At 45.0% G+C, this 27,585-nt stretch overlaps 1 protein-coding gene across 2 annotated transcripts in view; it reads right to left on the bottom strand.

Moving 5' to 3' along the window:
- MCC (MCC regulator of Wnt signaling pathway) overlaps positions 1-27,585 on the bottom strand; it is a 540,260-nt gene that overhangs the window by 336,023 nt on the left and 176,652 nt on the right. Inside the window, exon 1 of one of the 2 annotated variants that reach the window (XM_089684730.1) lies at positions 1,261-1,826. The exons of the other annotated variant lie outside the window; for it this stretch is intronic. Coding sequence (XP_089540856.1) covers positions 1,261-1,317 — 57 coding nt within the window. The 5' untranslated portion in view covers positions 1,318-1,826. Of the gene's footprint in view, positions 1-1,260; positions 1,827-27,585 lie in introns of those variants that run through there. 2 annotated transcript variants of the gene reach the window in all.

The raw sequence follows: 27,585 nt of genomic DNA, 5'->3' as shown, positions 1-27,585 counted from the left end.
AGGACTTTGGCAGGAGGATCTGAGATTACCTACCGTCTGTAGCTGTGTTTGAAGAGGCAGAAAAAAAAAATCTTCCCAAAAGGAATCTGCTTCCTTTACCCTTCCCCCATAAAGACAACATTAAGGAATATGCTCTAATGCCAGATCAAGTAACACATGGAGATGGGGAGTCTACGGGGAAGCTAGACACTTCTTTTATTTTACTGACATCTGAAAAACTCTGTCCATCCATAAACTCCTTTTTAATCTCTTGGCTAGGATGACAACATATGGACATTACCTGTCATACATGCAGGATCAGTGAAATCGGTCAGTATTTTTAGCAGGTGATGGAAAAAAAACAGTCAAAATGGAAAAAACCGCACATAGAGCTCCCAATGGAGCTAACTTCTATCTAGAGGCAATTTACTGGAGATGTTGTCTATATCACCCGGCCAGACTTCCATTACATTTTTCACTTCTACTCTGGAAAACCAACAGCTGGAAATGAGTTGCTATAGGCAGTAGTCGTTTTCTTTGGCTATGTATTTTTAGTACATTCATCTCAGACTAAATCAGTATACATCTTCCTAGAAAACTTTCAGACTCTACTATTCTGTAATAAGGTGATGCAGCTCTGCAGTTCTAGGGTTACAGCAATCTCGGAGCCTCGCATTCACACCTGAACGTTTTGTTGCCTAATTCCCAGAGTACACCAATGCTAAAAGGTGAAGAATCCCATTATTCTCAATGAGACTGTTCACACCTCAGCCATGTGTCAATTGTCACATCAAGCTTGAAAAGGGCAGAAATCACAGGTTATTGGACCCATAGACTGTAATGGAAGCATCTGAAAAAATGCTTAATGTCCCCAAATCACCTGACTACATTCATACTAAGTGTGAAAGGGGGCTGAGTATAAAAACCAGAGAACTCAATAAGGTGTTTATTGCCTAAACTGGACAAATTACAGCTACAATCTGGAAGGCTAGATCCATCAATCACCCTATTTACGGTTTTCTGATTTCTAGAAGTAGACAACAGTATTATTATGCATGCATCTTTCTTTCCTGCATTCTTTAGTTTTTAGTACAAAGCAAAAAAAAAAATGGGATCACAGAAAGGGCAGTCATGTGGTTTTATGACTCAGAGCAAGACATAGGTAGTTTTTATTTTAACCTCTCCTTGCCTAAACCCTAAGCTGCATTGTAGGGTATAGAGGTCCAATAGTGCGGATTTATTTGCATACTACTGGAACATGCATAATGATATAAAGCTTACCTCGCTGTCTTCGGCATTCGATTCCTCCTTACAGTTAATCCCAATCCCAGAACTCATGTTTCCAGTCTGAAGGATGACGGGGTTTTTATCCAGTAAGCCTTCCGTGCCTTCACGGCACAAACATTTCAGAAATCCTGGCAGCACCACTTAGCTTGTCTTCCGAAGCAGCATGCATCCTCTGGTCCAGCCATCCACAGACACAACTTTTACAAGTGTGACATGCAGGAGAACGAGCTTTGGTGCACATAGGAATGAGCTGATGCTCAGCCTGAGGAGGTCAGGCTTGGGTTGTAAGTGCTAGATGAAAACATGCAGAAACACGAAGCACACAGCAACAGGACTCAATGCACAGTGTGCAGCTGTGCTCGCCTATAGCTGTGTCCTAGCCTCTCACTGACGACACCTAACCATAGATGATCAGTGTGCACAGATTGTGCAAAGTCCACTCCAGACGTTCATGTCACCAGAGGGAACACACAAAGCACCTCCGATAGGAAACAGAAGACACTTCAGCTGGGCACTACATGACAAACTTTCTGGCTGCCTCTCAGATGCGAGTGCATGGCTTTGTGATCAAAAACAGCTGTCTAGCTGCTGGCTACAGAGTGCAATGGAGGGGCGGGCTTGGAGCAGTGACACACTCCGGGGGGGGGACCGGGGGGAGGCGGCCGCCAAAGCACTTCTGAAATTAATGTATCTCCTTTCAAATGGATAATGAAACAAATATGCCAATACATTATGTGGCTGTTATAGTATTACGGCTTCAGTTAACTGATGGCTTTTTTTTTCCTGATGTGCTCATAAAAGAATCTAATTACTGGTACAATTGTGTAAGTTTATAGAAGGCAACAAGAGCCGGTGTCAAATATACTCCAGTAATCTAGGACAGATTCATCATGTTTTCATCAGTAACAGAGGCTAGGGTGACCCACCATATGTGCAAGCGGAACCGAATGCACGCCTCAGAAGGTGCTAACACTTGGGTAGGATTGGATTGATCTGACAATAAACACCAATATCAGAGTAAAGAAGCCCATAGATTGTTTAGCTTTTCGCTCAACCAGCGAGCTGGATGAAAAAAACTGATCCGATTCCCCTATGCAAACATTCGATGTAGATGACGAATCATTCCTGATGTACTATTGTTTTCCGAAAGTGGGGATCTTCCCTACTGTCAGAATACATTGATCAGCATTACCAGATATAGCCGGAGGTGTTGACTGAGCTGCATTTATTCGACAGGCTGGTTGTAAAGAAGTCAATCAGTAGATCGACTTTTGTATAACCACTGTCCCCCCATACATGGATCAAAATTCATCCAGACCCTGCTGAACTGGCCAAATTTTGATAAAATGTATGGCCAGCTTTAGCAACATGCCATATACAGTATTTTACTTAACTATTTTTAGCTGATTATTATTATTATACAGGATTTATATAGCGCCAACAGTTTGCACAGCGCTTTACAAAATTAAGGTAGACATTACAGTTACAATACAATTTTGATATAAGAGGAAACAGAGGGTCCTGCACATTAGAGCTTACAAAATAGGAGGAAGCGTTGAGTGATGCAAAAGGTAATAGATGTGGGGGATGAGCTGATGGAGGAAATAAAGGCAGTTTACTAGTTCGAAGCAGGATAGGTTACTTTAAAAAGAAAGGTTTTCAGGGATTGTCTAAAGGTGGATAGATTAGGAGATAGTCGGACAGATTGGGGTAGGGCGTTCCATAGGATGGGAGAAGCTCGGGAGAAGTCCTGGAGGCAGGCATGGGAAGAGGGGACACAGAAACTAGAGAACAGAGGGTCTTGGGAGGATAGCAGAGAGCGGTTTGGTAGATATTTTGAGACCAGGGTAGTGATGTAACTTGGGGCAGAGCTGTGGATGGCTTTGTAAGTTGTTGTTAGTATTTTGAATTTTATTTGTTGGGCGAGTGGAAGCCAGTGAAGGGATTGGCAGAGAGGGGTAGCAGACACTGAATGGTTGGTAAGGTGGATGAGCCTAGTAGCAGTATTCATGATGGACTGGAGGGGGGATAGCCTTTGCAAAGGTAAGCCAATGAGGAGGGAGCTGCAGTAGTCGAGAGATAACCACGGAGTGAATTAGGAGCTTTGTGGTGTGATTGGTTAAAAATGGGCATATTCTGGCGATGTTGCGGTGGTTGAGGCGGCATGATTTGGACAGGGAATGGATGTGGGCCTGAAAGGATAGTTCAGAATTCAGAGTTACCCCTAGCACTTTGGAATGCGGGGATGGAAAGATTATTATTATTATACAGTATTTATAAAGCGCCAATAGTTCGCTCAGCGCTGTACATTACAGAGGGGGACAGAACATGTGACAGAACAATACCAATACAATGCAAAACATGAGGGGATCGAGGGCCCTGCTCTTTCGAGCTTACAATCTAGGAGGGAGGGGATGGTGGCACAGGAGGAGATAGCTGTGGGGGATGGAGTGGTAGGAAGAGTGGAGGAGGTCGGCAAGTTAGCAGGGGGCGGGGTAGGTTTCCCTGAAGAGATGGGTTTTCAGGGTGCGCCTAAAGGAGAGGAGAGTAGGCGATAATCTGATGGGTTGGGGCAGGGAGTTCCAGAGGATGGGTGACACCCTGGAGAAGTACTGGAGGCGGGCATGGGAGGAGGAGACCAGGGAACTAGAGAGAAGGAGGTCTTGTGAGGAGCGGAGTGTGCGTGCTGGGTGGTACTTGGATATTAGGTCAGTGATGTAGTTCGGGGCAGTATGGTGGACAGCTTTGTACGTCAGCGTTAGGATTTTGAATTTGATAAGTTGCGCAATCGGAAGCCAGTGGAGGGATTGGCAGAGGGGGGTGGCGGAAACGGAGCAGTTGGAAAGGTGAATGAGTCTGGCAGCCGTATTCAGGATCGACTGAAGCGGGGATAGCCAGCGGCGAGGCAGGCCAGTGAGGAGGGAGTTGCAGTAGTCGAGTCGTGATATGATGAGGGAGTGGATGAGCTGTTTAGTGGTTTCTGGAGTTAGGAACGTGCGGATTTTGTCGATGTTGCGGAGGTGGAGTCTGCACGAGTTTGTTAAAGAGTGGACTTGGGGCTGGAAGGATAGGTTGGAGTCCAAAATGACACCAAGTATTCTGGCCTGCGGGGCGGGTTTGATGGTGGCGTTGTTGGACATGATGGAGAAGTCAATGGGGGGTGGTGTCCGGGCTGGAGGGAAGACAAGAAACTCGGTTTTGGAGAGGTTCAGTTTAAGGAAGTGGAGCGACATCCAGTCTGATATGTCGCTCAACAGGTGTGTGATTCGGGCGGAGACCGAGGGGGTGAGGTGGGGGGTGGAGAGATAGATTTGTGTGTCATCAGCATAGAGGTGGTAGTTGAAGCCGTGAGAGTGTATGAGTTGGCCAAGGGAGGAGGTGTAGATGGAGAAGAGAAGGGGCCCGAGGACAGAGCCTTGAGGGACCCCAACAGAGAGGGGGAGTGAGAGGGAGGTGGTGGCATTATAGGTAACACTGAAAGAGCGTTGTGACAGGTAGGATGAGAGCCAGGAGAGAGCAGAATCTCTGAGGCCGAGGGAGTGTAGTTTTTTGAGGAGGAGGGGGTGGTCGACTGTATCAAAGGCCGCAGAGAGGTCAAGGAGTAGGAGCACTGAATAGTGGCCATTAGCTTTGGCGGTTAGCAGGTCATTGGAGAGTTTGAGTAAGGCAGTTTCGGTGGAGTGTAGGGGACGGAAGCCGGACTGTAGGGGATCGAGGAGGTTGTTGTCGTTGAGGTGAGAGCATAGGCGGGCGTAGACTAGGCGCTCGAGGAGTTTAGATGTAAATGGGAGCAGGGAGATGGGTCTGAGGTTGTTCGGGTCATTGGGGTCCAGGGAGGGCTTTTTAAGTATGGGGGTGATGTGTGCATGTTTCAGAGGGGAAAGGAAAGTGCCGGAGGAAAGGGAGAGATTGAAGATGTGGGTGAGGGAGCGTAGGATGGAGGGGGAGGGAGGTTGTAGGAGTTGTGAGGGGATAGGGTCGAGGGGGCAGGTGGTGAGGCGGGCATCAGAGAGGATCTTGGAGACTTCTTCGATGGTAGTAAGGTCAAAGGTGCGGAGTGTTGGGGGAGCTTCAGTATGAGGAATGTAGGGTGGGGTGAAAGAGGAGGTCAGAGCAGGGGTGGGGCCGTGGGAGAGGGGTGTAGAGGGGGTAGCTGAGTGAGGGGGAAGGGGGTTGGAGGGAGTTTGAGCAGCGACGAAGTCCCTGTGGGTTATGTCGAGGGGGAGGGGGGATGAGGGGGTAGCTGTGTGAGAGGGGACGGGTTGAGAAGGCGTGTGAGTTGCGGCAATGTCCTTGCGAATTGTGTCAATCTTGTTTTTGAAGTGATTGGCAATCTCAAGGGCAGTGAGTGAGGTGCTGGGTGGAGGTGGGGGTGGCGAGAGTAGAGAGTTGAAGGTGGATTAGAGTCGGCGAGGATTGGAGGAGAGGGCCTTGAAGTAGGCTTGTTTGGCAGTATGGAGGGAGGAGGTGTAGGTGTGGAAGGCAGATTTGTATCGGGTGAAGGCTTGTTGGGATTTGGTTTTGCGCCATAGTCGCTCCAGGGCATGACTGTGTCGTTTGAGGGTTTTAATGTGATTAGTCTGCCAGGGCTGGAGCGGTCGGGGTCTGATGTTGCATGTGGTTAAAGGCGCTAGTGAGTCAAGGGCTGTTGACAGCGCATTGTTGTAGGCGGTCATAGCCAAGTCGGGGCAGGACAGGGGGAGGATGCGGTCATGGAGTTGATCAGCTGCGGAGTGGAGGGAGGCAGGGTTAAGGTTGCGGAGGTTACGGCTGGTAGAAGTGTGACATTTGGAGGGGTAGGCGTTGGAGGATGAGGAGATAGAGAAGGTAATCAGGTTGTGGTCAGAGAGAGGGAAGGGGGTGTTAGTGAGGTTGTGGGGAGCGCAGCGGTTGGAGAAGACAAGATCAAGTATATTACCGTCGGAGTGGGTGGTGGATTGTATGCACTGTGCAAGTGCAAAGGAGGAGGTTAAGTGGAGGAGACGGGCTGTGTCCGGGTTGTCGAGGTTGACAGGGATGTTGAAATCCCCAAGGATGATAGTGGGTAGCTCAGAGGAGAGGAAGAAGGGTAGCCAGGAGGAGAAGTCTTCCAGGAAGCGGGGTATGGATCCAGGAGGCCGGTATATCACAGCAATCTTCAGGGGGGTTGGGGAGAATAGTCGGACGCAGTGGGCCTCGAAGGAGGAGAAGGATAGGGAGGGGGGGTTTGGGAGGACTCGGAAGGTGCTCAGCGGTGACAGGAGCAGGCCAACCCCACCACCTTTACGACCGTTGGGCCTGGGTGAGTGGGTCCAGGTGAGACCTCCGTAGGAGAGTGCCACAGGGGAGGTAGAGTCAGTGGGCTGGATCCAGGTTTCCGTAATCGCCAGGAGGTTGAGGGAGCGGGAAACAAAGAGGTCGTGGATGGCGGTAAGCTTGTTGCACACCGATCGGGCGTTCAGGAGTGCACATGAAAACGGGGGGGAGATTTTAGGGAGCAGGGGGACAGATACTAAGTTGCGGGGGTTGCGGCAGGACGTGGAGGCGGGAGGGTTTTGTGCGGGTGAGGGAGGTGGTGGAGGGCCAGGATTCGGGGAGATGTCCCCCGCGGTTATGAGGAGAAGGGTGAGAAAGGTGGCATGGGAGCGAGATGTGCAGGAGCGTGAGAAACTACTAGTGGAGGTGTTTGGGTCAGTGGGAGAGTGGAGTAATAGGAGGAGGTGGTGGGTGCCATAGAGGGGTGAGGGAAGCAGTGAGGGCACAATATACAAATGTTTGGGAGGAGCAGAGGGATATAGTGAATGGATTTTGGGAACAGAGGAGAGGAAAATGAGAAGGAGGAGTGGAAGAGGCATTTTGGGGAGGTGATGAAAGCAATAGTAGGGAGATGATAGCAATGAGGGGCAGATGTACAAGTTTTGGGGTGGAGCAGAGGGGTAAAGAAATGAGATTTGGGAACAGAGGATAGTAATATGAAGAGGAGAAGAGGGGTGTATTATATAAAAGGTACATGGAGTGGGACTCAGGTATGTAAAAGATGTTTCCTTGCAGTCTGTCCAGCATGCAGTAGAGTTTCTTGCTGTTGTTGTGTCTTCCTGCTGCTTAAGTTCTCCTGCTTTAGTTCAACTGCTGTGTTTAACTGCTCTGCACTCATTCAAAGCCGCACTCCATCATAAGCAGCACCCCCATCAGAGACTGTGCCCCCCATCAGAGATCTCCCCCATGAGCTGAACTAAATTTATAGGGAGATGCTCAAATGAGCATTCAACTCCACCCCAATTAGAAGCTGATAAGGCTCACATGAATAGTGGGGGATGTTTCTTAGGAACCAGGCCACAGTCATAAACCTGAGTGTGCCTAGAGGTGAGGACAAGTCAACAGATACACAGATATAATTACAACATTTGTTCAGAATTTAACAAGATAGTGGTGCTATTGAGCCTGACTGAGAAATCAGGGGAAGAGGCACGTGGGGGAGGAAATATTATGAGCTCAGTTTTGGATAGATTGAGTTTTAGGAAATCGTGTAGCGTCCAATCTGGTATGTCTGTTAGTAAATCGGTGATACGTGAGGAAACTGATGGGGTGAGTTGAGGAGTAGAGAGATAGATTTGTGTGTCATCAGCCTAAAAATGGTATTGGAAACCATGGGAAGCTATCAGCTGACCCAAGGAGGAGGTATAGATCGAGAATAGGAGAGGTCTAAGGACCCCGACAGTAAGAGGAGTAGGCGAGGAGGAGGTAGAGTTGTATGTGACACTGAAGATGCGGTGAGACAGGCAAGATTCGAATCAACATCGAGTACAGTCACAGAGACCAAGTAAATAGAGGTTTTTGAGGAGGAGGGGGTGGCCAACTGTATCAAAGGCAGCGGAGAGGTCCAAGAGTACAGAGTACGGGATAGTGACCATTCGTTTTAACAGTTAGCAAGTTGTTTGTGAGTTTTAGGAGAGCAGTTTCTGTAGAATGTTGTGGGCGAAATCCAGACTGAAGGGGATTGAGAAGGTTATCCTCAATAAGGTAGCAGCTCAGCCGGTTGTAGACTAGACATTCAAGGAGTTTGGAGGCAAAAGGGAGTAAGGAGATGGGTCTTAGGTTGCCAAGATTTGCAGGGTCCAGTGAGGCATTTTTAAGTACAGGGGTGACTAGCGCATGTTTTAGAGAGTTTGGGAAGATGCCAGTAGAAAGGGAGAGATTGAAGATATGAGTTAAAGAGTGAAGGATAGAGCCAGAGGGTGACCATAGTATTTGAGAATGAACAGGGTCCAGGGGACAAGTGGTTAGGTGGGCTTCAGAAAAAAAAAAGTTTACCAACCTCCTCTATAGTAGCTTAGATAACCAAGGGAAGTATAGATTGTGCAGGTGGACAAGGAGTGCAGGATGAGGGAGATGTCTGTACAGTGGAGATCTCATCACAAATTGTATCAATCTTATTTTTGAAGTGACTAGCGATCTCCTGGGCAGTGAGGGAGGTAGTGGGTGGAGGTAAAGAAGGATGAAGTAGCGAGTTAAAGGTAGAAAAGAGTTGACAGGAATTGGGTGAGGAGGTGTTAATGAGAGTGATAAAATAGTTCTGTTCGACAGCGTGGAGACAGGAGTTTTATTTTTAAAGGGCAGATTTATATTGGTCAAAGTCTTGCTGGGTCTTAGTCTTACGCCATAAATGCTCCAGAGCATGGCTACGTTTTTGGAGGCATCTGGTTTGCCAGGGCTGTAGCGATCGAGGCCTAATTCTATGTGTAGTGAGGGTGGCCAATATGTCCACGGTGGATGACTGTGAACTGTTGTAGACAGAAGTGGCCTGGTTGGGGCAGGACAGGGCTGAGATTTTGTCATAGAAACAATCTGTTGCCGAAAAAAAGAAGCGAGGGGTTCAGATAGCGAAGGCTTCTACGGGTAACTGGTTGGTAGTTGAAAGAAGAATGAGGAAGCCTAGGAGAGAGTGAAGCTAATAAGGGAGTGATCAGAGAGAGGAAAAGGAAAGTTGGTGAGGTTGCAAAGAGTGAGGAGAATATAAGGTCGAGGCAGTTACCATTGGAGTGAGTAGAAGCATGTGTCCATTGTTTTGGTCAAAAGAAGTTGTTAGGCTTAGGAGTTCAGACGTAGCAGGAGTGTTAAGATTAACAGGGATGTTGAAGTCACCAAGAATGATTGCGGGAATTTCAGAAGAGAGAAAGTAAGGCAGCCAAGCAGAGAAATCAACAAGAAAGCTTGATACCGGTCCAGGAGGCCGATAGATCACAGCAATTCTTAAAGAAACTGGAGAGAATAGACAGATACAGTGAACTTCAAATGAGGAGAGGGACAGAAAGGAAGGAGAATGAAGGACCCGAAAAGTGCTTTGTGGGGATAGGAGGATTCCAACTTCACCTTCTTTCCGTCCACTAGGCCTGGGAGAGTAAGTCCAGAGGAGACCCCCATGGGAGAGGGTAGCAGGAGAGGGAAAGTCAGATTCAGGAAGCCAGTTTTCTGTAATTGCAAGCAGGCTAAAAGAGTTAGTGATAAAAAGGTCATGGACAGATGTGAGTATGATCACCTTAGACAAGGATATATTGTATATATATAAAAAAAAAAAAATAGAAGTGTTCCTATCAACCCAACGTTTTAAAGCGGAGCTCTACCAAAAAGGGGGAAGTTCTGCTTTAAGGCCACTCCCCAGCTCCACGTTAAGGATTGTCACGTTTGAAGAGCGGGTACCCGATTTTGACAGGAACCCATTCCCACTTTCGCTGAGGCTGCCTAGGCAATTGGAAGCGGAAGTTGCCCCCCCATAGTTTTCTGGGATACGTAACAGGTCCCAAAAGACTAAGGGACAATTTACAAGGTGCATCACTACTAGCGCATGCGCAGTGGGCACCTGGCTGTGAAGCCGCAAGTTGTCACAGCCAGGTGCCAATACTTAAGATGTCGATGCAGGGGAGAGAGAACGACCAGTGAAACCGGCTGCAGTGAGGACACTGCTAGATCGAGGGACAGGGGAATGTCTGTTTTTTTTTTTAAAGTCAGCAGATACAGTTTTTGTTAGTCCAGTTAGTACAATCTTGTTTACATCTATATTCAATTATGCAGTGTAAGGACCTGCATGATTTGATACCAACTCAAAGGATTGTTTAGGTGAGCCTTCATAATACACAATTTTGGTAAAGCTAAAGTACAGAGATGGTAAAATCAGGTTGTATAGTGTATGGCCAGTTTTAGGTCATTGTAACAGGGACAATGGTTTATACTGGAAAATTTCCCATATATTCCTGTTCTAGCAGTAAACCAAAATTTTGGATTTGCTCTTGCTTTCACTTACATTAGTGATCAGGACAATTAGAGTGAATCTTCCCAAGAAGACACAGACAAAAATGACAACCTGATAGTGGTTCCAACCAAAAAAAGAAAATGATTAAAAAGTTTTACCTTTAGTTATACTTTAACGTGGTTGTAAAGGCTCAAGATCTTTACCTTCATGCATTCTATACAAGATAGTAACAAAAACTGTGTGTTCAATAGCCCCCTCAGCACCCCCTAAAAATTACCTAAGTCCCAACGCAATCCAGCGATGTGCACAAGAGCCCTGGCTCTCTGGGGACTCTCCCTCCTCATTGGCTAAGCCAATGGCTTCCGCTGCTGTCAATCACAGCCAGTGAGCCAATGAGGAAAGGGGGTGGGGCCAAATCACAGCTCTGCGTAGGAATGGACATGCAGAGCAGTGGCTCGGGAGCACACCTGCTTGGGTGGCTCCATAAGCAAGCTACTTGGAAGGACGGAGGAGCCAGAAGTAGTACGTGAGAAAAGAAGAATTGGGGCTGCTCTGTGCAAAACCATTACACAGAGCAGCTAAAAATAACATTGAAAAAAAAACTGCCTATGTTAAATGCTGCATTGTTACTGATTGCAGATTGTTAGATGGCCAAAAGATGGCAGTGCTCTGCAGTTTAATTAGGGCAAAAACTTGTATACCAATGCTAAGAATGCTGGAATTTGACTATTTCATTCAGTTTAGCTGGAACAGTGAATAAGGAAAGGGGTTGGAGAATATTAAAAGGCTGGGAACCCTGGGGAGGAGCAAGGAAGTTGGGAAGAAAGGCAGGATAGTTGATTCTGCATGCAGGTGAATAAGGTCTTCGCCATCGACACCGCTATCTCCAAGACAAGACAGCAAAGAAAGGGGGCCCCCCAGCGACAAGACCACCATTCACATCTCTACTTCTAAGGATTGGGTGAGAGGGTTCTTAATCCATACCACACCACTGCATGTTACAAGTTCCGTAGCTGTTGTTACCAGTTAATCAGGTCTAAGATTTTCTGCAATACAAACTGCTTAGAGACCCGGACTCTATTAGCCCAATTAGTACTCTGGCCTATCTGCACCAGTAGTCTATTTCAGTACCGCAAGTACAGTTGTGACCAAAATTATTCAACCCCCACTGAAATTGAGTGTTTTGGCCAGTTTGACATTGCTTTTGATCATTCAGTCATCTTGCTTACATTTACATTAAAGAGGCACTTGTAGGTCAGACAAATATAACATAACAGTTATAATGAAATAACCACAAATGTCTTTTCTGTGCTCACAGCATTATCAGTTTTATTCAACCCCCAAGTGACATTCAATCTTAGTACTTAGTACAGCATCCTTTTACAGTTATAACAGCTTTTAAACGTGAAGCATAGCTTGACACAAGTGTCTTGCAGCGATCTACGGGTATCTTCGCCCATTCTTCATGGGCAAAGGCCTCCAGTTCAGTCACATTCTTAGGCTTGCGCACTGCAACTGCTTTCTTTAAGTCCCACCAGAGGTTCTCAATCGGATTTAAGTCTGGTGACTGCGATGGCCACTCCAAAATGTTCCAGCCTTTCCTCTGCAACCATGCTCTAGTGGACTTGGAGGTATGCTTGGGATCATTGTCCTGTTGAAAGGTCCAACGTCTCCCAAGCCTCAGGTGTGTGACGGACTGCATCACGTTTCCATCCAATATCTCCTGGTACTGAAGAGAATTCATGGTACCTTGCACACGCTGAAGCTTCCCTGTACCTGCAGAAGCAAAACAGCCCCAAAGCATGATTGACCCTCCACCATGCTTCACAGTAGGCAAGGTGTTCTTTTCATCATAGGCCTTGTTCTTCCTCCTCCAAACATAGCGTTGATCCATGGGCCCAAACAGTTCTAATTTTGTTTCATCAGTCCACAGAACACTATCCCACAACTTTTGTGGTTTGTCCACATGGCTTTTGGCATACTGCAGTCGACTCTTCTTATTCTTTGGAGACAGCAAGGGGGTACGCCTGGGAGTTCTGGCACGGAGGCCTTCATTACGCAGTGTGCGTCTTATTGTCTGGGCTGAAACTTCTGTACCCACATCTGACAAATCTTTTCTCAGTTCCTCAGCAGTCACACGGGGACTTCTCTCCACTCTACGCTTCAGGTAGCGCACAGCAGTCGAAGTCAGCATCTTCTTTCTGCCACGACCAGGTAGCGTTTCAACAGTGCCCTTTGCCTTGAATTTGCGAATGATGCTTCCTAAGGTGTCTCTTGGTATGTTTAACATCTTTGCAATCTTCTTATAGCCATTGCCCTTCCTGTGAAGAGAAATCACCTCTTCTCTTGTCTTCCTGGACCATTCTCTTGCCTTCACCATGTTTGTAACCACACCAGTAAATGTCTAGAAGGAGCTGAGTATCACAGTCATTTTAAAGCTGCCTAATTGGTGCTTATTATGCTTGATTGCTGCTCGGTGACATCCACAGGTGTTTTCAATACCTGATGGAAAGCACCTGTATGAACCTCTGTTCTTCAGAGTGGTAGTCTTTAAGGGGTTGAATAATTGTGGCAATGAAGAAACCACATAAGAACCATTTACTACTGTATTACATAAACAATTGATGTCATTTTAGTTGCATTTGGGTAGTTACAACGTCCTTGTAGGATTTGATTCTGAATACAATTCCAAATGTACACTATAGTCCCTAAACCCCTTTACAGCATTGGGGGTTGAATAATTTTGGTCACAACTGTATACAAGCCTCAATAGCATCTGCTTCCCTGATTGGCAGGCCTGTAAAAGAATAAAAAGCAAAAAGCATTTCACATCAGAGGTCCACTTTAAAGTGGACCTAAACTGCATCTGATCACCACAAAAACACTACTCAATTCATTTCTAATATTCAAAGCAAACTCAACCATCCATTCATGTCTCCATGCTTTACTTTTTTGAGAGATCACTTTGAAAAACACCCCTAGCATTTCTAGTTGTGGCCATCATGAGTAAGGGCAGATTATTCACATAGCATTTACTTCCTGGAATGTGCCCTTAGCTCAGGCATGCAGGCTGGAGGATGTGCTTAGCTGAAAAAGCCCCTTCTCCACTCCTTCAGTTCCTCTATATGAAAATAAAAAATGCCCCTGGGGACTCCTAGAATGTATTATATAATTATAGCCTAGGACAGAATCTAGGAAGTAACTGAACGTAAAAAAAAAAAAAAGTTTAAAACAAGTATGATATACTTTAACTAATGTTATTAGCACAATAATTAAAAATAGTTAATGTTGATGGAGAGAGTTTAGTTCTGCTTTAACTATAAAAAGGTAGATTTTGTGGTTTTAGGCTTAGCACACCAAAAAAGCAAGATGGTATATTTTTCAAGGTTAGCAATTACCCGCGGAAATGCTTAACAAGCAGGATGGTCAGACATCACCTGTACACTGCATGACTGCTTCAATCGTCCCCTGAGACCATGCTAGACTGGTGGCCCAATTCACAGAGAAGCCTTTATTACAGGAGGACAAATAAAAGGCATGAGTTACGGTAAAGTTTTTTCTTTTAACTGGTGTAAAGAAACTAAGGTAATACTGGAGAGGTTGTGCACAGTAACCAATTACATCCCTGCATTGGTTGTTACATGCAAGCCTTCCGCCTTTGCTCCATTTTATTTTCAACAGACATCTCTCACCAAATGACATCCCTACTTGTGTACTAGATACTGCTGAAACAGCAAGCAAGTCACTAATTTTCATATCGGGTGGTTTATGTAATTGCTTTGTTTTTTTTTTAAAGGAGCTAAAGTTTCTAGTACACCCACATGGGAGAATGATATAGGCTGCAATAGCTGACCTCAACTGTACACAAAGTTAGCCTTGGCCATTATACTGGTGCTTTGGCCTCAACACTCTCTGAGTCACTGACTTGGATCAAGTATAGAGGAAAGGGATAGGGATTGTGACACTTCTGTGACAGCAATTCAAAGCATTCTTGTCCTGGGTGTGTGACTGAAAAGTAACAAAAACAGATACAGCCAGGCAACTAGCATTTCCAGAAGCAGGCCAGCAATGGGCACAGACACACTTCATAGTACACCTGTTGTGAACAGACTATAGGCAAACTATATTCATATTCTTATCAAGAAAAGGATTAAAACCAGATATCCCTGTCCCCTCTGCATGCTTTTAGGGTTCATTCATCCTTTAGGATAGGGAAAGGTAAAAATAGGCAGTTCAGCCGCAGACTTACACACCCCGACTTCCAAACTCAACACAGAGACCAAAGGGGGTTGGAAACGTTTTTTTTTTTTACAGCTGTAGCAAAAATGATACCCTCTGTTGCGTTACAGCAAATGGGACTGAGCTGCAACTGCCCTGCAGGAATTCTGTTTCGGGGCACACATCCCTGAATGCATACAGCCCTAAAGGCAAGTACTGCAAATAACAGCACACAGCCCCTACATATTTTGGCCCATCGTAGATTTTGAAAGGCTGCTGGTAATGAGCTATGCCCAGTATCTGTGCCTCTTAGACGCCCGAAAATGCCAGGATGCACGAGTCCTTGAAAGTTAAGTGCAACAAAAATAAAAAAACAAAAACCAGCACAATGGATGTAACTTACAGTCACTAGGATGTGTCCCTTGTGCTGGTGTTTCTTCTGTTAAAGCGGAGCTCCACCCAAAAGCGGAAGTTCCACTTTAAGGACTGCTCCCCCGCTTCCCATTAAGGAATGGCACCTTTGGGGGGGGGGGGGAGCAGGTACCCGAATCTGACAGTACCCTCTCCCACTTCTGGTCCGATCGCCAAAGGAAGGTGTCCTCCCTCCCTCCCTGTAGTCTTTTGGGACACGTGACAGGTCCCAGAAGACTACAGGCCCATTCATGAAGCGCAGCTCTACTTGCGCATGCGCAGTGGGTACCTGGCTGTGAAGCTAGAAGCTATCAGAGTCAGGTGCCCACACTGAAGATGCTGGCCTCCTAGAAAACAGGACGGCCGGTGAAATGGGCTACGGAGGACACACCGCGGGACAGGTAAGTGGCTATTTTTGTAGCTGCTGACTTTTATTTTTTGACAGGGTGAGTGGAATTCTGCTTTAACTGAAATTCGCCTTCATCAATGCCCCACCACCACAATCTCCCTGCAATGCAGGGGATGAATAGAACTGGAGCTGTCACAGACTATCATCAAGAGTTCAACTATGCCTGCCCCTTCCACCCAGTTCTGCCATTAATAGATGCTTTAAATACAGCTTCTAGGAATTCAAAATGATCTATAATGGAGAACAGACAGATGACTGAAAGGTCTGCATGTTCCATTCATAGAAACTGTAGTATCAGCTTATATGAATGGAGGAGCTGGATGGAAAGGGTGAGCAGAGTCAGGCACTCTATGACAGCTCCCACAGCTATACTTATCCCTGCCACACTGGAAGATTACAGGGGGGGGGGCATCAATATAGGAGATCATCTAATAGAAAAGGCATTAGCACAGGGTAAGCATCTTACTGACTAAGTCCTGTCATGTGCTGATTTTTGTGTTTTTTTATTTTGCCTGCACATAACTTTTAAAAGCCAAACTCCAGAGTGGGAAAATATTCTCCCTTGCGGTGTGACTGCACTAGTGTGAATGGGGACAAAAGGGCTCCATATGCTGTGTGGGACTGAGCGCCTGATTGAATGAGCCCTCTAAAGACCCTATTTGTTCTGGATAGAGTAAGAAAGGGTTAGAATCTGTCAGGTTTTTATTTTCCTTGGTTTATCCTACTGTCAATTATCACTGGGTCTGAAAGCAAGGGAAATGCCAAAATTTTGAGTTGTCACCAAAATAGGGACAGATGAGCAATCTTACAAAGCAGACATTTCTTCCAGTGACAACTAACAGATTTCCTTCTATCCCACTAGGACAGGACATGAAGGAGTTAAGAAGGAGGAAAAGAAAAAAACAAAAAACTTTAAGGGCGGATTCAAAAACCAAAATTGAAACTGATTTTATACAGGAACATTTTGCACATTGCACAATGAAAAGCATCTGCCAAAAATGGGTGGGTGTGAATGTAGCCTGGATAAAAAAGGTAAAAAAAAAATAAGGCATGTAAGGCTCAGATGCGTGTTTTATGCACATTGACTTGGAATGCAAGGACATTAAACCACACTGAAATATGTGTGAACATGCATCAATGCACCTTTTTCATGCATATACATAGATTTCAATGGAAAACAGCCTAAAAACAGACAATTTTGGATGCAGCCTCAATGTTTAGGCCCCATGCACACTAGCACTTTTTTTAAGCTAAAAAACACTGGTAATAGGGTTTTTTAGGAGTGTTTAGGAGTGTTAGAGCTTTATCAGCATTTTTACAATATATGTAGAAAAAAGCTAGAAAAAAAAAGCTGTTAGGAGCGTTTAGTAAGAGTTTAGCATTTTTTTTTCTGCTCAAAAAACACTAAGAGCCTAAAGTAATGTGCATGAACACATAGGATAACACTGTTAGCGTCTAGGAGCAGAAAAATCAATGCTAACAGCTTCTAGGAACGTAAACGCTAGTGAGTTGTGGCCCGGATTCCGTTTACCTGGTTTCTATTGTTAAGTACAGTTGTGTCCAAAATTATTCAACCCCCACTGAAATTGAGTGTTTTGGCCAGTTTGACATTGCTTTTGATCATTCAGTCATCTTGCTTACATTTACATTAAAGAGGCACTTGTAGGTCAGACAAATATAACATAACAGTTATAATGAAATAACCACAAATGTCTTTTCTGTGCTCACAGCATTATCAGTTTTATTCAACCCCCAAGTGACATTCAATCTTAGTACTTAGTACAGCATCCTTTTACAGTTATAACAGCTTTTAAACGTGAAGCATAGCTTGACACAAGTGTCTTGCAGCGATCTACGGGTATCTTCGCCCATTCTTCATGGGCAAAGGCCTCCAGTTCAGTCACATTCTTAGGCTTGCGCACTGCAACTGCTTTCTTTAAGTCCCACCAGAGGTTCTCAATCGGATTTAAGTCTGGTGACTGCGATGGCCACTCCAAAATGTTCCAGCCTTTCCTCTGCAACCATGCTCTAGTGGACTTGGAGGTATGCTTGGGATCATTGTCCTGTTGAAAGGTCCAACGTCTCCCAAGCCTCAGGTGTGTGACGGACTGCATCACGTTTCCATCCAATATCTCCTGGTACTGAAGAGAATTCATGGTACCTTGCACACGCTGAAGCTTCCCTGTACCTGCAGAAGCAAAACAGCCCCAAAGCATGATTGACCCTCCACCATGCTTCACAGTAGGCAAGGTGTTCTTTTCATCATAGGCCTTGTTCTTCCTCCTCCAAACATAGCGTTGATCCATGGGCCCAAACAGTTCTAATTTTGTTTCATCAGTCCACAGAACACTATCCCACAACTTTTGTGGTTTGTCCACATGGCTTTTGGCATACTGCAGTCGACTCTTCTTATTCTTTGGAGACAGCAAGGGGGTACGCCTGGGAGTTCTGGCACGGAGGCCTTCATTACGCAGTGTGCGTCTTATTGTCTGGGCTGAAACTTCTGTACCCACATCTGACAAATCTTTTCTCAGTTCCTCAGCAGTCACACGGGGACTTCTCTCCACTCTACGCTTCAGGTAGCGCACAGCAGTCGAAGTCAGCATCTTCTTTCTGCCACGACCAGGTAGCGTTTCAACAGTGCCCTTTGCCTTGAATTTGCGAATGATGCTTCCTAAGGTGTCTCTTGGTATGTTTAACATCTTTGCAATCTTCTTATAGCCATTGCCCTTCCTGTGAAGAGAAATCACCTCTTCTCTTGTCTTCCTGGACCATTCTCTTGCCTTCACCATGTTTGTAACCACACCAGTAAATGTCTAGAAGGAGCTGAGTATCACAGTCATTTTAAAGCTGCCTAATTGGTGCTTATTATGCTTGATTGCTGCTCGGTGACATCCACAGGTGTTTTCAATACCTGATGGAAAGCACCTGTATGAACCTCTGTTCTTCAGAGTGGTAGTCTTTAAGGGGTTGAATAATTGTGGCAATGAAGAAACCACATAAGAACCATTTACTACTGTATTACATAAACAATTGATGTCATTTTAGTTGCATTTGGGTAGTTACAACGTCCTTGTAGGATTTGATTCTGAATACAATTCCAAATGTACACTATAGTCCCTAAACCCCTTTACAGCATTGGGGGTTGAATAATTTTGGACACAACTGTATCATTTTTACTTTGTATATGACTGTGTGTGAAAGTACTCTAATGCTGTAGTTTGTTTATCAGCAGAGGGTATACTCTGTCTTTGAAACTTCCTAACAAACTTATGCTTTTCTATCATGCCTACGCACGGAGATATGACTACTGTTTAAAGAAGAACTCCGGGATAGGAAAACAAAATAAAAATCAGCCACTAGTACACCACCCTACACAAAACACTAAACCGTGAACGGATTTTTCGCTCCATAAGATGCACTTTTTTCCCCCAAAAAATGGGGGGAAATGTCTGTGAGTCTTATGGAGCGAATATTGACCAGGCCCCCCCCCCCCCTCCTGTCGTGTTAGAATACTGGGCCGGCTGCTCGGCTCTTTTGTGGCAGAAGAGAGGAGGAGTCAGAGTCAGCAGTGCCAGGCAGGGACCAAAGCAGCTGCCCCTTAAGCCCACGCCGCACTTAGATTGGGGCCCCAATCACTGCACTGTGGAGCTGAGAGGGTAAACTGAAGACATCATTGTATCCCAAACCAGCAGGGAGGGGGCAGGGGCAGGGCCAGGTCAGGAGCTTCACTGACCCCGCCCCATGCAGCCTGTAACTGCTAGTAGAAGCTGAGATGTGAGTGGGAGCCCCACCCTCAGAAAGGTTGCTGAGCCCCGCTGGCCAGGTATGTCCTCCTCCACCCTTAGACTGCTATACCAAACTGTATATATATGAAAGGTCCCTGTTCATCCCTTGTACTGTGTCCGCAGTCTCTGGTCATCTGTACTGTCTGCAGTCTCTGGTCATCTCCTGTACCGTGTCTGCAGTCTCTGGTCATCTCCTGTACCGTGTCCGCAGTCTCTGGTCATCTCCTGTACCGTGTCCGCAGTCTCTGGTCATCTCCTGTACCGTGTCCGCAGTCTCTGGTCATCTCCTGTACCGTGTCCGCAGTCTCTGGTCATCTCCTGTACCGTGTCCGCAGTCTCTGGTCATCTCCTGTACCGTGTCCGCAGTCTCTGGTCTTCTCCTGTACCGTGCCCGCAGTCTCTGGTCATCTCCTGTACCGTGTCCGCAGTCTCTGGTCATCTGCTGTACCGTGTCCGCAGTCTCTGGTCATCTCCTGCAGTACATCCACAGTCTCTGGTCATCTCCTGTAGTACATTTGCAGTCTCTGGTCATCTCCTGTAGTACATTTCAGTCTCTGGTCATCTCCTCTAGTACATCCGCAGTCTCTGGTCATCTCCTCTAGTATGTCCACAGTCTCTGGTCATCTCCTGTACTGTGTCCGCAGTCTCTGGTCATCTCCTGCAGTACATCCACAATCTCTGGTCATCTCCTGTACTATGTCCGCAGTCTCTGGTCATCTCCTGTACTGTGTCCGCAGTCTCTGGTCATCTCCTGCAGTACATCCACAGTCTCTGGTCATCTCCTGTAGTACATTTGCAGTCTCTGGTCATCTCCTGTAGTACATTTTCAGTCTCTGGTCATCTCCTCTAGTATGTCCGCAGTCTCTGGTCATCTCCTCTAGTATGTCCGCAGTCTCTGGTCATCTCCTGGTTCAGAATATTTTTTTTCTCGATTTCCTCTAAAACCTAGGTGCGTATTATGGAGCGAAAAATACGGTAATACATTTGTGAAATTCCTTACCATTGAAGAGAAAAGTCTAAATGAATTTTCAGGAAGTCATCTCTGTAATTAAAAACAAATAACAGTATCTGCTCTGCCAAGGAGGAAGTGTAACAGCCGGGATTACATCATGTCCTCTCCTCAGGAAACTACACTTCCCATCATCCTTTTGGGAATTGCACTGCATGTGGACAGGTACACTAGGCCTGTACATGTTGCATGTGTACTCACCCACTTCAACAGAAAACACGCCCACACATTCCCCAGCTGCCACTGCCATCCTCACATGTGATCACTCGCCCTCCAGTCACAACAGAATAGGAACTAATTGCCCTGACATTCTGTTTTTAATCCCAGAATAAATATGGCCACATACCCAGAATAAGATTGTTTATCTACTGTTGTCTGCTGGAATTCAATATTAGAATTCTTCCTAATTTTCTAACAGCCGCCGCTGCTTGCATGCTTCCATGTGATCACATCCCCGGCCACAAACAGAAACAGCACCAGGACATAAAGGCTCCATTCACACTAGGCCATTTCAAATAGCAGGTGGAATCACTGTAATTCTGCCCGCAATTTGAAAACGCGCTGTGAAAATGTGAAATGCATGATTGCGTGCTCAGGTGCCATCCATTTCAATGGCACCTGAAAACACAGGGCATTTGCGGCATGGTTCTCCGTGCGACAAACGCATTTTACCTAGGATTTTACGATTTGACCTGTGATTTTACCCGCGATTTTGCCATGATCTACCCGCAAGTTTGCCAGAATTTTGCCTTGCATTTTAGTGCAATTTTACCCGGAACTTTGCCAGAATTTTACCCGGAATTTTGCTGCGATTTTACCCTGAATTTTACCATGGTTAGGGTGCATTTTTCATAGGTCATAGGACTAAAAACGTATCAAAACCACAGCACATGTGTGTTTTTGTTACGTGGTTTTTATTTTTGGCCAACTTATTGCTAGGCAGATTCAAAATGCATCAAAAAAGTATTGTGTGTAAAAGTATTTGAAATGTTTTTGCTGCATTTTCAATGCATTTCCGGCCTGGTGCACACCAAATGCAATTTGTGTTTTGTCCATTTTGCCGTGCTGTTTGCAGTGCATTTTGCATGCACATTTTTGATACATTTTTTTTTTTTTTTGGCCAGCTTGTTGCTGGGCAGATCAAAAACGCAAAACACATCATAAATGTAAGATGTGTGCATTTTTAATGCATTTTCAATGCATTTCAGGCCTGGCTCAGAAAACTGCAGAAACCAATGCAGTCTGCATTTTTTCAGTTTTGCAGTGCGTTTTGCATTTTTGGCACATTTTGAGGGGTTTTTTTGCCAACTTATTGCTGGGCAGATTAAAATCACAGATTAAGGCTCCATTCACACCAGGGAATTTCAAATCGTGGGCAGAGTCGCAGCAATTCTGACCGCAATTTGAAAATGCACTGTGAAAATACGCAAACAAAATCGCGGGACAAGCGACACTCAAAAAATGTTCTGACTAGCACCTGAACATGTGAAAGCAACTGTTCACATTTTCACAGCATGTTTTAAAATCACGGACAGAATCACTGCAATTCCACCCATGATTTTAAATGCTCTAATGTGAATGGAGCCTTAATCTGCGATATTAATCTGTCCAGCAACAAGTTGGCCAAAAAAAAAATTCAAAAATGCGCCAATAACGCACATATAAACATGTGAAATGCATTGCAAAAGGCACTGCAATACGGACTGCATTGGTTTTTGTGTTTTTCTGAACCAGGCCTGAAATACATCGAAAACGTGCATGCAAAAATGCATCAAAAACGTGCATGCAAAAATGCATCAAAAACGTGCATGCAAAAATGCATCAAAAACGTGCATGCAAAAAACCGCAAAATTCGTTACCAAAAGCAAAGCAATACGGACAAAACACAAACTGCATTGGTGTGAGCCAAGCTTAAAATGCATAGAAGATGCAGCAAAAACACACGTGCAGCAGGTTTGATGCATTTTTTAAATCACATGACCTATGAAAAAAGCACCCTAAATATAAAATCACGTGTAAAAAAGTGGCAAAAATCACAGTTAAAATTGTGTCAAAATCACAAGTAAAATCACAGGCAAAATTGCGGGATAAAATTGTGGCAAAATCCAGGGTAAAATCGCACTTTTGGTGGCTTTATCAATTTTTTCCTAGTGGCAAAATGGCGATAATACTTTTTTCGGCGGCCAATATAGGGGTGCATCCCTAGTATGTATAGTATATACACTGTTACTAGCTGCAGCTATGGGAGGCGGGACAGACCAGAGTGCCCTGAGCTGTCATTCTTTGAACACTTGCTGCGTGGGAGGTACAGACCAGGAGTCTGACTCCACCCACTACAGTGAGCTGGGAGGAAATACATCACAGCTTCCAGGAGGAAGGACTACAGAGGGGCAGGGCCAAGACCAGTGGCTGGGGGAATAGGAAGAATAGCAGCCACTGGTCTTACAAAAAGGAAACCACAGGGGATTAGCAGTTCTATTTGAAAATCATCACCTTATTTCAGAGCAACTAGTGAGTGAACCCGAAGATGGCAGACATATTCAGTGAAGGTAGATCAGCAGCAAGGACGTGGAAACAAATTTTTGCCCAGAGTTTTGCTTTAAATGTAATCTTTAGCGGTTTCTTATTTAAATGTTAGGAAGGATGACAGTGTGCATGGGGCCTTATAAGTGATTTGGATGAGATTTTACAAACAAAACTACCAGCTCACAGCGGTTTCTGCCTTTCAGCCTCTAGAGGGAGCGCTGTGCTAGAACATATTCCAGTCTCCAGTCAGACACTGTCTCTGCTATCTTCACAATGTAAATGGTTTGAATATCTGACAGCTCTAAAGTGACAGAAATGAAAACATCAAAACTGGCAAAAGCATTCATTTCACTGAAAGGTTTATCAAAATGTGCTACACTGTATAGATCACATAATACATTTAGGATAAGCTACAATCAGATGAGTGTCAGTTTTCTCCCAGTGATGAAGTTGAACTACCAAATAGAGATCAATATTTCTGAAGCCTGTTAATAATGGATAGAGTGAATAATAAATGCCATTTCCCATGCTTAGTTGCTAAACTCACTTGCTATTCCCCCCCCAACTGAAAGCCTATGCAGGGTAGCAGGCCAAAGCTGCAGGAGCATCCACAGCTCACATGATGCGATCAGATCCTGCAACAGAGGACGATTGGTCAGAGTTTGTACCATGCACAGTTTGTAGAATATGGACCAGGTACTTGCCCAGAAACAATCCTTACCCTGGACCAGCACATAGTTTGCAGACGTTGAGCAGTTTAGGTTGAAGTTACATAGTTAGTCTGGCTGAAAAAAGACAAAAGTCCATACAGTTTGACCATATAAAAAAAAAAAAAAGTTAGAATCTTATACCCACAGTTGATCCAGAGGAAGGCAAAAAAAAAACCCAGCAAAGCATGATCCAATTTGCTCTTGCAGGGAAAAAATTCCTTCCTGATCCCCCGAGAGGCAATCGGATATTCCCTGGATCAACTTTACCTATAAATGTTACTATCCAGTTATATTCTGTGTATCTAGGAAAGAATCCAGGCCTTTTTTAAAGCAATCCACTGAGCTGGCCAGAACCAACTCTAAAGGGAGTCGACATTTGAGCATATAATAAAGACAGCAAAAGAGAATTCATTCACTGGAGGATTCCATAGTTCTAAAAAAGCTGGGGGCTTCTCAGAAGGCTACAAATAAGTTTTGCGATGTTTGTCAACAGGCTTTGGGCTTAGGGCCGAAGGGCAACAATGCAGCTTGCTTTCAGGCACATTTACTTGCAGGTGACCTGCAGTTATTATTATTATTATTATACAGTATTTATAAAGCGCCAATAGTTCGCTCAGCGCTGTACATTACAAAGGGGGACAGAACATGTGACAGAACAATACCAATACAATGCAAAACATGAGGGGATCGAGGGCCCTGCTCTTTTGAGCTTACAATCTAGGAGGGAGGGGATGGTGGCACAGGAGGAGATAGCTGTGGGGGATGGAGTGGTAGGAAGAGTGGAGGAGGTCGGCAAGTTAGCAGGGGGTGGGGTAGGCTTCCCTGAAGAGCTGGGTTTTCAGGGTGCGCCTAAAGGAGAGAAGAGTAGGTGATAATCTGATGGGTTGGGGCAGGGAGTTCCAGAGGATGGGTGACACCCTGTAGAAGTCCTGGAGGCGGGCATGGGAGGAGGAGACCAGGGAACTAGAGAGAAGGAGGTCTTGTGAGGAGCGGAGTGTGCGTGCTGGGTGGTACTTGGATATTAGGTCAGTGATGTAGTTCGGGGCAGTATGGTGGACAGCTTTGTACGTCAGCGTTAGGATTTTGAATTTGATCCGTTGCGCAATCGGAAGCCAGTGGAGGGATTGGCAGAGGGGGTGGCGGAGACGGAGCGGTTGGAAAGGTGAATGAGTCTGGCAGCCGTATTCAGGATCGACTGAAGCGGGCATAGCCAGCGGAGAGGCAGGCCAGTGAGGAGGGAGTTGCAGTAATCGAGTCGTGATATGATGGAGTGGATGAGCTGTTTAGAGGTTTCTGGGGTTAGGAACGTGCGTATTTTGTCGATGTTGCGGAGGTGGAGTCTGCATGAGTTAGTTAAAGATTGGACGTGGGGCTGGAAAGATAGGTTGGAGTCCAGAATGACACCCAGTACTCTGGCCTGCGGGGCGGGTTTGATGGTAGCGTGTTCGATGTTATCTTCTGACCTTCTCTGCTGCATTAACCTGCCCCAAGCTGATTTTACATTCCCATTAATTTGTAGTAAAAAAAAAAAAAAAAAAAAAATCACACGAGTCCGGTAACTAAAATCTCATATTCATTAACATACCATTTCAAAAGCCATTTTTAATTATTTTAAATCTTCACTTCTATTAAAACAACATCTGGAGATCACTGCATTGTCACTCATCATATATCTATTTTTTTAAAGGCTTTTTTGCAGCCACTTTTAGGGGTGTCAGGCGGTTTATTTTTTTATTTTTTTTGCAGCTTCCAAACGCCCCTCTATATTATCCTATGTGTACATGCACACAGACTATTAGAAGTTTTAGTGGCAGGGCTGTTTAGAATCTGTAAACGAAAGCAAAAAAAAATAAGCAACTGCCAGTGCATCCAGGAGCAGCAGCATTTTGGCAGAAAAAATGCTTGATGCGCCTAAATGCGTGTTAATACTAGGTGAGTTTAGCACTTGAGCCTCAATTCATTTCAATGGCCAGAATCTATTACTCTGCCCAATGAAATGAACGCCCAAGTACTTGACACCTGTGAATGTGCCAGAATGTTTGTAAAAGCATTAGACACTTTTACAAGCGTCAGGCGGTTTTACTGCCAAAACACTGCTCCCAAGAGGAGGAGCGGTATTAAAACATCCTGTGTGCATGAGGCATTATACTCCAAAAACTAAATTAGCTGTCCAACAGGAAATTATTACAGTATAATGTGGCAAAGCAATCAGTTTAACAATGTACCTTCAGTCTCCATTCACAGGCAAGTTCTGATGCGATTTGAGTTGCAAAGAATCGCATGGCAAGGGAAATCACATTATCAATTGTGCCCATTGAAATCAATGCAACTCAGCACAGTGCAATTTTGCAAAAGGTTCCTGTGCTATTTTGGTGCAACTTATAGAATGACGTGGCCACAAAGAATATGCAAAAATGCAACCAAGAGTCCCATCAAAGTCGCACTTCAAAAATCACACTGAAAACCATGCCAAAATCGAATCACATTACTGTGTACACGGAAACGAAGCACATAATCCATGAAGCAGTGAGTTTGTTTACATATATTACAGGACCCAGGCAAACTATGGTCCTCAGGGCTTCTTCACAGTATATACAATGTACTGAATTTGATCTGTATTTATCAACCCACACTCAACGCAAGGGTGCAGTGTTGTCTATGTGCCCTGTCACACCTTATTGCTGCATTACAGGCCTCCATTTTTATGCAGTGCAACTCACTGCAGGGTGTGTTAAAGTACTTGAAAGAAGTGTCATTTTAAAGTTAAAGTGTTACTAAACCCAGAACCATACAATCAGTCTGTATATGCAGTATAGCATGCTTGTTATACTCACTGTGGAACCTAAGGGGTTAATCCTCTGCATTGTGTAAAAAGGATGTTTGATCCTGACTTCTCTGATCCTCCGCTTCTACAGTCCTCAAAACATCTGCTGATAGTACAGAGCTCTAGGAGTCACTCTGCACATGCTCAGTTTGGCGTGTATTGCTAGAGGTTTTTTTTTTGGGAGCATATGATCGCCACAGGGCCAATCAGCACTTTCCAAACAGAAGGTCAAGGGTCATGTAGCCTCATAGGACAGTCAGAGGAGAATGAAAACTCTTCCTACAAGATAAACCAGTGCTCAGCCAGACACTGATAGAAGTCACAAGACAGCTACTGTATATACTGCTGATGAGAAAAGGTATTTAACAGTTTATATTTACTAAAATAATTGCATTTCCATGCAGTATGAACTGTAGCAGATCAGACATAGTGAATGCAAGATCCTGGGTTTAATAACGCTTTAAAGAAAAAAAGAAGGAAACAGTGTGATGCACTTTAACAACACATTGCGCCACCTCTCATTGCCCCTACACAACATACACTAGTGTGCACACGTTTTAACATTTAGGCTGGTCTTAAAAAACCCAGAGAGCCCAGAAGAAGCTCATCGGGAATGGGATATACATAATTCAGCCACCCCTGCTTCTGAATACTTAATTATACAGATGGTGTCATCAGTGAAAGGAGTCAAGGAACAGGAAGAGCTGTTCTACATAGACAGTGTGAAATGGATGTTAAGCCCTTTACGACCACCTAACACATTTGCGGCAGCAAACAGTGGGCTTTAAATGCCCACATGCCATACAGCTGTCGCCAAAACGTTTGAGAATGACACAAATATTATTTTCACAAAGTCGGCTGCCTCAGTTTTTATGATGGCAATTTGCATATACTCCAGAATGTTATGAAAAGTGAACAGGTGAATTGCAATTAAATGCAAATCCCCTCTTTGCCATGAAAATGAACTTAATCCCCCCCCAAAAAAAAACCCAAAAAATTTTCCACTGCATTTCAGCACTGCTACAAGAGGACCAGCTGACATATCAGTGATTCTCTCATTAATACAAGTGTCAGTGCTGACGAGGACAAGGCTGGAGATCACTCTGTCATGCTGACGGAGTCAGAATAACAGACTGGAACCTTTAAGAAGGAGGGTGGTGCTTGAAATCATTGTTCTTCCTCTGTTAACCATGGTTAC

Source organism: Staurois parvus, unplaced genomic scaffold (assembly GCF_062004578.1).
Source record: "Staurois parvus isolate SC_StPar_1 unplaced genomic scaffold, SC_StPar_1.0 ptg000354l, whole genome shotgun sequence".
Classification (NCBI taxonomy): domain Eukaryota; kingdom Metazoa; phylum Chordata; class Amphibia; order Anura; family Ranidae; genus Staurois; species Staurois parvus.
This window is presented reverse-complemented; position numbering and strand designations above follow the sequence as displayed.